Source organism: Vitis riparia, chromosome 18 (assembly GCF_004353265.1).
Source record: "Vitis riparia cultivar Riparia Gloire de Montpellier isolate 1030 chromosome 18, EGFV_Vit.rip_1.0, whole genome shotgun sequence".
NCBI classification, from domain to species: Eukaryota; Viridiplantae; Streptophyta; class Magnoliopsida; order Vitales; family Vitaceae; genus Vitis; species Vitis riparia.
The window spans coordinates 3,077,976-3,090,684 of NC_048448.1; the positions used below are offsets into that span (position 1 = coordinate 3,077,976).

At 32.1% G+C, this 12,709-nt stretch overlaps 1 protein-coding gene across 2 annotated transcripts; it reads left to right on the plus strand.

Annotated features, from left to right (window-relative positions):
• The first annotated feature begins 6,713 nt into the window (after nucleotides 1-6,713).
• Nucleotides 6,714-12,562, plus strand: LOC117907162 (UDP-galactose transporter 1). Of its 2 annotated transcripts, none has more exons than XM_034820595.1 (4): nucleotides 6,714-7,194; nucleotides 8,620-8,869; nucleotides 8,980-9,187; nucleotides 11,827-12,153. In XM_034820595.1, the coding sequence occupies exons 1-4, from the start codon at nucleotides 7,084-7,086 to the stop codon at nucleotides 11,930-11,932; spliced, it is 675 nt and encodes a 224-aa protein (XP_034676486.1). In that variant the 5' UTR covers nucleotides 6,714-7,083; the 3' UTR covers nucleotides 11,933-12,153. The 2 variants fall into 2 exon arrangements, with proteins under 2 accessions (XP_034676486.1, XP_034676485.1); XM_034820594.1 differs by lacking the exon at nucleotides 11,827-12,153 and adding an exon at nucleotides 12,298-12,562 and having other exon boundaries at nucleotides 6,719-7,194.
• The last annotated feature ends 147 nt before the right edge of the window (nucleotides 12,563-12,709 follow it).

Sequence of the window (12,709 nt, forward strand, 5' to 3'; positions counted from 1 at the left end):
ATCAACAAAAACTTAATGTTGTTGATTATCAAATTTAATAAATTTTAAAATAAATGGAAACTCAAATATGAGTCTAATTAATATCATATATTAATGAATAAAAATGGTGTATAATGACTTTAGTGTATGTCTTATGCACGTTATTAGATTTTTTATATGTAATTATGATTTTATGAAAATTTTTTACAAACTAAAAAAACCGACAAAGTTTAATATGTTGGATTCAATGACAAGTTTAATAAATTTTAAAAATAATTTGAAATTCAATCAAATAAAGTAATAAATTTATGGACAACAAAATTGAGATTTGATAACTCTATTATTTTTCTCATGCATAAAATCATACATACATATATATATATATATATATATATATATATATCATTAAACAAATAGATTTCAAATCAACCAAAATTTAATGTTGTTGATTATCCAATTTAATAAATTTTAAAATAAATGGAAATTCAAATATGGGTCTAATTAATATCATATATTCATGGATAAAAATGGCGTATAATGACTTTAGTGTATGTCTTATGCACGTAATTAGATTTTTTATATGTAATTATAGTTTTATGAAATTTTTTTACCAAGTAAATAAACTAAAAAAAACAACAAAGTTTAGTATGTTAGATTCAATGACAAGTTTAATAAAATTTTAAATTCAATCAAATAAAGTAATAGATCTATGGACAACAAAATTGGGATAGGATGACTCTATTGTTTTTCTCATGTATAAAATCATACATATATTTTTCATTAAACAAATAGATTTCTAATAAACAAAAACTTAATGTTGTTGATTATCCAATTTAATAAATTTTAAAATAAATGGAAACTCAAATATGGGTCTAATTAATATCATATATTCATGGACAAAAATGGTGTATAATGACTTTAGTGTATGTCTTATGCACGTAATTATATTTTTTTATATGTAATTATAATTTTATGAAATTTTTTTACCAAGTAAATAAACTAAAAAAACCAACAAAGTTTAATATGTTGGATTCAATGACAAGTTTAATAAATTTTAAAAATAATTTGAAATTCAATCAAATAAAGTAATAAATCTATGGACAACAAAATTGGGATAGGATGACTCTATTGTTTTTCTATGCATAAAATCATAGATATATTTTTCATTAAACAAATAGATTTCAAATCAACAAAAACTTAATGTTGTTGATTATCCAATTTAATAAATTTTAAAATAAATGGAAACTCAAATATGGGTCTAATTAATATCATATATTTATGGATAAAAATGGTGTATAATGACTTTAATGTATGTTTTATGCACGTAATTAGATTTTTTATATGTGATTATAATTTTATGAAATTTTTTTACCAAGTAAATAAACTAAAAAAAACTAATAAAGTTTATTATGTTGGATTCAATGACAAGTTTAATAAAATTTTAAAATAATTTGAAATTCAATTAAATAAAGTAATAGATCTATGGACAACAAAATCGGGACAGGATGACTCTATTGTTTTTCCCATGTATAAAATCATATATATATTTTTCATTAAAAAAATAGTTTTCAAATCAACAAAAACTTAATGTTGTTGATTATCCAATTTAATAAATTTTAAAATAAATGGAAACTCAAATATGGGTATAATTAATATCATATATTTATGGATAAAAATGATGTATAATGACTTTAGTGCATATCTTATGCACGTAATTAAATTTTTTATTTGTAATTATAATTTTGTGAAATTTTTTTACCAAGTAAATAAACTAAAAAAACCAACAAAGTTTAATATGTTGGATTCAATGACAAGTTTAATAAATTTAAAAAATTAAAGTAATAGATCTATGAACAACAAAATTGGGATAAGATGACTCTATTGTTTTTCTCATGTATAAAATCATACATATATTTTTCATTAAGCAAATAGATTTATAATCAACAAAAACTTAATGTCGTTGATTATCCAATTTAATAAATTTTAAAATAAATGGAAACTCAAATATGGGTCTAATTAATATCATATATTCATGGATAAAAATGGTGTATAATGACTTTAATGTATGTCTTATGCACATAATTAGATTTTTTATATGTAATTATAATTTTATGAAATTTTTTTACCAAGTAAATAAACTAAAAAAACCGATAAAGTTTAATATGTTGGATTCAATGACAAGTTTAATAAATTTTAAAAATAATTTGAAATTTAATTAAATAAAGTAATAGATCTATGAACAACAAAATTGAGATAGGATGACTCTATTGTTTTTCGCATATATAAAACCATATATATATTTTTCATTAAACAAACATATTTCAAATCAATAAAAACTTAATGTTGTTGATTATCCAATTTAATAGATTTTAAAATAAATGGAAACTCAAATATGAGTCTAATTAATATCATATATTAATGGATAAAAATAATGTATAATGACTTTAGCGAATGTCTTATGCATGTAATTATATTTTTTATATGTAATTATAATTTTATGAAATTTTTTTTCCAAGTAAATAAACTAAAAAAAACCAACAAAATTGGGATAGGATTACTCTATTGTTTTTGGGACAATTATGTTTTAGTCCATATAAATTCACTATTTAAGCCAAAGACCTAGAGAAAGTATGGAAATTGAGAAGAAGGATATGAATTTTTTATTTTTCAAAAAATGACCTTTTTGACTATGAAAAAAAAGTAGAAAAACATTAATTTAAATTTTATCCATTTTGTAAACCTCAATAAATTTGTAAATGTAATTACAATTTGTTGGATTCAATGATAAGTTTAATAAATTTTACAAATAATTTGAAATTCAATCAAATAAAGTAATAAATTTATGGAAAACAAAATTGGGATAGGATGACTCTATTGTTTTTCCCATGTATGAAATCATACATATGTTTTTCATTAAACAAATAGATTTCAAATCAACCAAAACTTAATGTTGTTGATTATCGAATTTAATAATTTTTAAAATAAATGGAAACTCAAACATGGGTCTAATTAATATCATATATTCATTGATAAAAATGGTGTATAATGACTTTAGTGTATGTGTTATGCACGTAATTAGATTTTTATAAATTTTATGAAATATACATTGAGGTTTTCTATTGAATTTATTAATGAGTTTAATAAACTTTCAAATTATTTTTAAACTAAAATATATATGTATAATCACCACAAAAATTAATGAACCAAAACTAACAACACATTATAAGCCATGACTTTTGTAACGACCCGCACCCAACCATGTAGATATTGTCCGCTTTGGGCTCAAGGGGGCCCTCACGGCTTTAAAACGCGTCTACTTGGTTAAGAGGAGTCTCTACATATATAGCGCCAGGAACTTGCTCCCCTATCCGATGTGGGACATCACAAATACCTCCCCATGCAGACACAACGTCCTCGTTGTGTCCCATGGGATTGCAGGACCAAACAGACAAACACCCCTTACGGAGCCAAACAAACCCCCACACCGGGGTCGGGGATCGGCTCTGATACCATTTGTAACGACCCGCACCCAACCATGTAGATATTGTCCACTTTGGGCCCAAGGGGGCCCTCACGGCTTTAAAACGCGTCTACTTAGTTAAGAGGAGCCTCTACATATATAGCGCCAGGAACTTGCTCCCCTATCCGATGTGGGACATCACAACTTTACTATTTTTTTTGATATACACAATTATATTTTCTAAATTTTCTTATTAAGTAAATATATTATAAACATAATTAATATTTTGAATTATTTAATGATTCTTCTAATTTTTAAGAATAATTGGAATTCAAAAAACTAATTAATTAATTACAAAATAAATAAAAATTTACAATACTTTGCCATTACTTGAATAACTAAATGCGTACATATATAAAAAAAATTGTTCATTTACACCTTAAAAATTAAAATTCATTTGTTTTTAAATTCATATTAAATAAAATATTTTTAGCGACTATTAGTTTTGAATTATTATTAATTATTTCGTATAATATAAATAAAAAATGAGGATGTTAATATCCATATTTTTTTATAATATTTATAATAAAAACATATACTTTACCATATTAGTATAATGTTGTTCTTTATATTTTATTAAAAAGATCATATTTAATCAAATTTACAATTTGTTTACAAAATAAAAAAGAAAAAGAAAAAAATGGCCTCCCAAGTTTTATTTTCACATTTCAAATAAGATCGTCTAATATATGAAATAAATTGGGATGTGATTATGTAAAAATGTGTTTGATAGTGATTTCAAACAAACGTTTCTTATATTTATAACACTTGAATGATAAATTTTTTTAAAATATTAAAAATATTTCATAAAATTACTAATTAAAACTATTGTTCTTCAACCACTGTTCTGTTATGAATAAAGTAGGAGCCAGGCCCAACTCTTAGGGCGGCTTCCCCAAGTTGTGGGGGAGAAGGAAACACTTTTTATTCTGATTCCTAAGACCCGGCAACTTCAGGATTCGCACGATATATTCATGCATTGTGTTGATCGCACCCAACCCACAAAAATCTTAGGGCCTTTGTTTCTCGGCCCAACCTATGCCCCCTAGTGGAGTCGCCCTGGTCTAATACCGACTTTTTCTTCAACAACGTTGTTCTCCTTTTTAATTTCAAAGATTTGAATTCAGGCCCGCGATCCTATAGATCGTGATTTTTTGGCACACCCCACTTGCATGGTCGGCACCCCTTAATTAGTTAGGGAGACCTTCACCCAAAAGTCGACGTAGCGTGTGGAATAAATCTCGGAAGATGCCCCTGTTTCGCTTCCGCATCCCTACTCCGTCAAAGGGCATAACGGTATCTTCAAGGTAAGCTTGGGTTGTGAGAAATCATGTCATTGTCCCGCCTGTGCTCCATTGCTCTATATGAAAAGGGAAAAAGGCCAAAAGAGAGGAAAAAAGCGGAAGCACAATAGAATAACTTGATTTGATCTCATTTCAACACATGGTGTCCAAGTCCCACTTTCCAAATGCCTTTTCCTCTGCGGATTTGGAGGTTATAATCCCATCTTCTATGCTCCTTTCTTGAATGATTTTCATTTGACTAGGCAAGAGAGTGTATTTGCGGGCGTAGGAACACTCAAGACTGGGTATGGAGGGCAAGACAAAGTTGAAAGGGAGGTTGGCAAGTCGCCCCCATTGCCAGCCTCACAAAAGCGAAATCACTTTTTTAACCCAACGGGTCTTCTTGGTGTTTGGTGATGGTCCACTTGTGAAGTCGGCTTTCTTTTCATCACCCAATTATGGGATACTGAAATTGAAAAACTATAAATTTAATATTAAAAAATATTTAAAATATAATTAAACTCCAATTTCAGCTAAAACGCCCACTTCACTCCCCTTCATCTTTGATCATTTTCGACTTCTATACCCACACCATCACTGTCATTAATTAAAAATCCAGATAATGATCACAAGAAAATGTTCACCTGTATGCACTAATTTTACAATATCACAGTCTTGATATTTCCCATTTCGAATCCAAAGTATGGGGTATGAGATGGGTTGGGTGGGGGGAGAAACTTGATCTACAAGAAGATTGACCTTTCCTTTTGGCCACAAATTTCCTCCATGTGTCCTGTAGCCAGGAGTCATAGTACACTTTGCGAAGACATGAGGCAACATCACCACGGAACTCTTCCTTCACATGTTCACTGAATTGTCTCCCAAAAAACCATCTCGACTACAGCCGAGTCGCCGACTAGAACCATTGCTTGGATGTTAAGAAAATAAACTTTAGAAAATATAAATCAAGTGTGTTTATATACTTAATTCTGTCGTATTGGTGACTCAAGGGAGGTGGGTCTTATGCTAAAAAATAATAAAAAAAAAAGAATATTTTCTGGCATATTATTTGTGCTGTGTTTGGCGCCTTCCCCACATAAGCCCCTAGACCCAAACGTGTCAAGGTCCAACGCACCCTAACAAGATACTTCTTTATTATTATTTTATTTTATATACATATTTAAAAGTGGTTAGTCGACGAAAATGTTACGAAATTGACTGGTCTAAGCCCATGCCCACACCCCATTTGACTAGGTCCCGTCAGTGCGGTGTGGGAGTTGCATCAACCATTAAAATTATTTATTATTTTTTTGAAAACTAAAACATTTTATTAAAAACACGTGAATAAATCAAGTGGGTGTTTGATAAATTTAACTTAATAATTTAATTTAATTTATATGATAAATAAGTTAATAAATTGCACCCATTCACATTTGAAAATTATGTAGCATACCATGTACGACTTCTAATAATGTGGCAACATGGCACACAATTATGGAAAACTCTTAACCGATCATATATTAGACATTTTTTCTGTTAGGTTTTTGGGAATCATGGAGACACAAATTTCATTTATTTTCCGGGAAGGGGTGGGAAATGAGACTAGTTTATGATATGCGGGGATGAGGACACCGCATTGATGGAGATTGTAATGAAGGGTAACCGTAGGATCTGAAGATTCAGAATCTGAGCAATGGAAGGAGGAAGGACAGCATCAGATGTGATTAAATAAACATATTTAAAACCCCCGGCCATCAGAAAGTTAGAAAAGTATGGTCAACGTCAACAGGTATATTCATTGAACGGCTCCGATTTTCTGTCCCTCATGACTCCCCCAACCTAGGAAGGTGGGGGAGGAAAGTGGGACTAGACCAAATTAATTAATAAAAATTAAAATAGGAAATCAAAATAAAAGAGAGAAAAAGGGTAAAGGGAAACGAGACGATACATACATAATTTCCATGGCGTGAGAGAAGGAGAAGGCGAGTACGTTTTAGAATTGAAGAGAGAAGGGGAAAGGGGAACACACAAAAAATACACACACAATCACATGGGAGAGGAGCTACATCCTGCGTTACACACTCTCCTCTCTGAATAAAAGCCCAGCTGCTTTAATTCCCTCTGCGTCCTCCCCTTTTGGCCTTTATTGCGCTTCTATTTTCTATTTTCCTCCCTCCGCTCTCGTTTTAATCTCTCAGAATCGTTGGGAACAGAGGAATTGAAGTGGGGTGTGGTTGATCTTTGGTGGGTTGTGTTTGATCTGCGGTTTTTGGGTTGTCTCTTGGGGGCAGAGAGGAACAGATGGAGGAGAGTCTTCTTTGCCAGTGGAGCGCGTTTAGATCTCTGCTTGCCATCCTTCAATGGTGGGGGTTCAATGTCACCGTGATTATCATGAACAAGTGGATCTTTCAGGTTTGCTTTCTGCTTTTCAGATTCTCAAATCCCCCTCTTTCGGCTTTTGTCGAATGGATTTCATTTCCTTAATTTTGTTTTATTCTGTTTCTGGATGTGGTTTGATCTCCATATTGGCAATTGTTCAATGGGTTGGCTTAATTTTGTTGTGATTTTCTTTTTCAGTTTATGTTTTCATCTTCAAATTTTAGATGTTCAAAGGGTTTGTTTAATTTTGCTGAAAAATTGATTTTGGGTTTGGAAATTTTCATTTTTATTTTTGAATCAGTGTTTTTTTTTTTTCCCTCCATTATTGTGTTGATTTTTTTATTTTATTCTATTTTATTTCTATCTCTTCATTCAGAAACAGCGGTGAATCATAATCGTGACACGGCGACAGTTGATGGTGTGCTTGCGATAAACAATGTCTAGTAGTCAAATATTTTAATTTTGTGTTTCCCCTCTCTATTCCAGTTGCCATGTAGGCAGTGATTATATTTAATAAATTATTAGAAAAATGTATGCATGTTTGCTCTGCAAATAATAATGCTCAATATGCTGGGATTTTACAAACAAAAAGACGTGCAAAATTGTCGGTGATGTAATGAGCTGGTTGTGATTTATCTGCTTTCTCGTTTTAAATTTTGATTATAATTTGAGCTGTTTGCCCCATTCGCAAGTTTGTTTGGCTGAGCAGGAAACCTTAGCTGGGCTGTCAATTTTGGTTCCTTCTGGCCACCTTGACTGGAGTACCTTCTGTTTGTCTGAAGTGCTGATAAATATACAAGGCTTTTCTGTGTCTTAGTTTTTGTAGGTTTTGGTTTGTACTGGTCATTCGGATTAAAAATTGTCAGTTCATCTGGCTGGTTCATTTGAACAAATTTTGGTTTACAATGGAGGTTACTAGATGGAAGAATTTGAAGCTCTGGATCTGATAGGACAATAGTTTCTTAATTATTTCCGTTTTAACAATCGCATTTTCTTGTTCTATCTATACTGGGATATGATTTAAGCATGGATCTAGAATGTGTAGGCTAGTAGGAATGTCAAAGTATTCTTAAGTGCGTTGTTCTCTTGTTCCTAAATCTTTCTGTGCAAATTATCCTGAAGATTTTGTTATTTTCCTATTGATGGAACTGATAATTTCCTAATTTTAGTCTGTTATAATGCTAACTTATAATCTACTACGTGGAAGTGTTGCTGTTTGTTGTGCTTCCATGGAATGATAGAAATAACCCTCTTTGGAGCTTTGTTTTTGGTCGGTTTTATATCTCATATGCACAACCGGATTTCATCATTTATTCATAGAATAATTGGTTTCTAATCACTGTTGCAAAATATTAACTCGGAAAAAGGAATTGTTTGGTCCCTTTCATTTGTTTTATTGTTCATGACTGCATGGTTATGATCTGAATTTCTGGGAATCTGAAGTAATTTCTTGTGCAGAAACTGGATTTCAAATTTCCTCTGTCAGTGTCATGTATTCACTTCATATGCTCTGCTATTGGAGCCTATCTGGTAATCAAGGTACTGAAGCTTAAGCCACTGATAGTGGTTGACCCTGAAGATCGCTGGAGACGGATATTTCCCATGTCATTTGTATTCTGTATTAACATAGTGTTGGGGAACGTGAGTTTGCGTTACATTCCAGTTTCTTTTATGCAGACTATAAAGTCATTCACTCCTGCAACAACAGGTCAGGTTTAGAATGTGTTGTTATAAACACATCATTGCTTTTTCATCAGCTCTGATATTATTTATATTACTGTATGATACTTGCTTCTGATTCAGATATGTTTTAAACAGTTGTTTTGCAGTGGATGGTTTGGAGAAAATACTTTGAATGGCGAATTTGGGCTTCTTTGGTACCCATTGTTGGAGGAATTCTTCTTACATCTGTCACAGAGCTCAGCTTTAATATGTTTGGATTTTGTGCTGCCTTATTTGGCTGTCTGGCTACTTCCACAAAGACCATACTTGCGGAGTCTTTGTTGCATGGATATAAATTTGATAGGTAATACCTTTGTTCTTCCTCTTTCTTATTTTGTTGGTTTTTTTTTTCCTTTGAACTGTGAAAAAGGCCCATTTCCATTTGGTTTTGATCAAGTTTGCCTCAGGATTATTTTAACTGAAGCTGGTCTTGCGTGTGAACTCTCATGGGACTGTGGTGTAACAATAATTTAGATCATGAAATTTAGATTTTGTGTGATGCCTTTTTCTCGCATTCCTGTTCTACAGTTCATATGGAATTAAAGTTGTTGATTTTAATTGTCAGTAATATCTGAGTTGAAAGTATTTTTGTTAAATGCTCTTAGAATTTAGAAGCTCATGTCCAAGTGTGAGGTTTTGTTTTATGCAGTTATTACTGAAAAATGTAGGTAATGTCCTGGTTTTCTATGTCACCAGAGGCTTAGACTGGTCTGATTCTAGCTTTATTGTGTTTCCAAGTTGGTATTAGGTTTTCTAGATTTAGTCATTTGACAGACGTATTCAATGTCGATCAAGCTGAAATGGGAAAGTGGACCTTTTTTAAGATTTGGGCCGTGGGATTGATTTGGTTAGTTTTAACTGGTGTGATGTGCTATTCTTAAAAGGAGGATCCCAATGCCATATACTTTGATAAATACACTGATTTTTCAAGCAGGCATTCTTTTGAAATTATAATTTCAAAGCTAAGCTGATTCGACTTTGAAGTTGGACATAATTGTATAATTAGGATTTCCTTCTATTGATTGGAAACATTGTTGTTTTTGGTTTCTTTTGTCCTTTCTGAGACTTGAACCTGAAACTTGTCAATATGTGAACAGCTTGGGCCAAAAATTAATGTTACAGTTAGCTAGAGCTAAGCTAACAGGAGAGCTAGCTTCAGTTTCTAGTAGGTTTGGGTCAAAGGGTTTTAATTCTTTATGTTTTCTAGAGAAACTTAGGAAGGGTAAATTTTAACTTTTTTCACTATTTCTATTTTTCTAAAATATATTTGTTAGTTATTATTTTTTAAATAGGTTTGGTATGTCGGTTCAAGTTAACTGTTAATAAATGGGTTATACACGAGTAAATCATGTTTGACTTGTTTATACACTAGTCAATCTTGTGTTTGGTGGCTTGTGTCAGTCCACTAAACTTTGATGGACAATCATGGTTTCTGTGTGTATTTGGTGGTTTAATGTGGCAAAGAATCCCTTGATAGTAATATCTGGTTCAATAGCTTGATGATGTAAGTTGGTCGCCTATGCTGTTATCAGGTTTTGATCTTATTTGAACTGATTCCATTCTTCAAAAGATTTGTGGGCCAGAAGCAAGCAAATAGGGTAACTAGTTTATTGTTTCAAAATGTAGTATGATCTTCCATCTTAACTAGCGTGGATTCATGTCTATCAGTGTGGCAAGGCATTTGGGTGATCGTGACCTCACCAAGGCAGATGACCTTTTGCCTACCCATGATATTATTTATGCATTGTTTATACGAATGAAATGAATATATGTATTCTTTTGAGATATAGTGCATGATATTGCAACTTCTAAGTTTGAAAAGGGCAGCTAATCATCTTTATGCTTGCTTTGTTTGCCCAGTATAAAAGTTGCATAAATAACTGACTCTTTTTTGTCAGGCTCTTGGAAAGAATGGACATAGGATATGCATGCTTCTAATTATGTTGTATGAGAATGTGTTCAGGTTTATGCATGGAACCAACCCTTGAGGCCTATCTCAAGTGTTAAGGGGTTGGGTGGGATTGTGGGAGGTAGTAGGTTCCAGTCCCAGACTCCCAATGGGGGCCAAATAAAAAAGGATATTTTTTTTCCTATTTAAAAAAGGTTTATGCGTAGAACTAACTTCAGAAGAGGCATAAAGGATGTTAATATCTTAGTAATCATAAGAAATTCCTGGTTTAAAATGGAGTTGGTACTTTTCCAACATAATTTTAATGTAGCATTGTGGATGAGTTTCCAATAGAATATGTTGGAGGTTTGGATGATGAAGGCTATTTATTCATTGGCTGCTTCTTGTCATTGATAATAATGTTCTCATGTACTGCTCTGGCACCGTCGTTGAATTCTGCACTTTGATCTTGAGGTAATATATTCTGCAGTCACCATGCTGCTTGACCTTTGTAAAAAGTTCTTTTAAACTGTTTTTTTTTCCTCGCCTCTTTTCTGAGAACTTGCACCTTCAGGTGTAGCTTTATTGAGGGTAGTGTCACTCATTTTAGGTGCTTTTGGAATTTATTCATAGTTACAAGTGAGAAATTCTCATTTTATTGGTTTTACTTTACTGTAGCTTCAAACTTGTTGGTTTATGCATACTGTCTTATTAGGATTCATTGGATGTTTGTCTCATTCAGAATGAACTTATTTTTTTTATTGGGCTGGTGGGATAAACTAGATAATAACAGTAGTGAATGTTTGTGGAGAGGTCTCCTGGATGCTTCTTTTGGTTTGTGTGGAAGAAGAGGAATTGAAGAACTTTTAGGCTGTGAGGGTCCCCCTGTGAAACTTCCATTCATTCTGAGACCCTTTTTTCTTGAGCCAGACAGATAGGTCATATGGACTTGTCAACACTGCCCTTTGCGATGATTGTGCAGTTTCCATTTGATTTTTGCATGATAAAAAAGTAATGTTGATACTAAATACTGTATTGTTGCTAATTGCATGCAGATCTTCCCACTTGCATGTGGGGAATGGGTGCTTTGGAGCTAATGCTTTGTTCAATTACTCCTGGGCATTGACTCAGGTGGAAAAGAATGGGGTCGAGTTGTTGTAGGTTTAGGATTTGAATCTCCTTATGTATTTCGTGTTTTTGTATGTGGAAGAGATCTTTCAACTTGTTTTTTATTCCATCTTTTCAATTATGTGGAGTTAAGAGTGTGTTCTGTAAATAATCTGTGCTTCCATATTCCTACTTGCTCTCATCTTGCATCTGCTTTGTAGTCTGGGCATTTTTGCTAAGATATTAAAAATATTTCTTTATTGATGCTTGCTTAATAGCTATTGAAAGCGAGTCAACAAAGCATTTAATTGTCGTGAATTGTTTAAGTATTATAGAATACATTATTTTATTTTCTTTTTGTATGTTTTATTGATGTTCAACTCATACTTGTCTTGTGATTATTTTTGTTTACCCTTTAGCATAAACACAGTGTACTACATGGCACCTTTTGCAACCATGATCTTGGCAGTGCCAGCAATGGTACTTGAAGGTCCTGGTGTTATAGATTGGTTTCAAACTCACGAGTCTATAGGTCCGGCCCTCATCATCATTTTCAGTTCTGGGGTTTTGGCTTTCTGCCTCAACTTCTCCATCTTCTATGTGATTCACTCAACAACTGCTGTCACGTTTAATGTTGCTGGAAATCTTAAGGTGAGCTCCCTTAAATAGAAACCATCTCTGAATACTGTTCTCTATAATACATTTATTGATTTAATTGCTATAATGAATCATCATCCTCGGCATTTTAAGGGTGTAAAATGCCCCATCCTTTTTCCTGTTTGTAGTTTTTACAATTTATTCAACCTCAATGCTACCATTGTGATAAAGGCC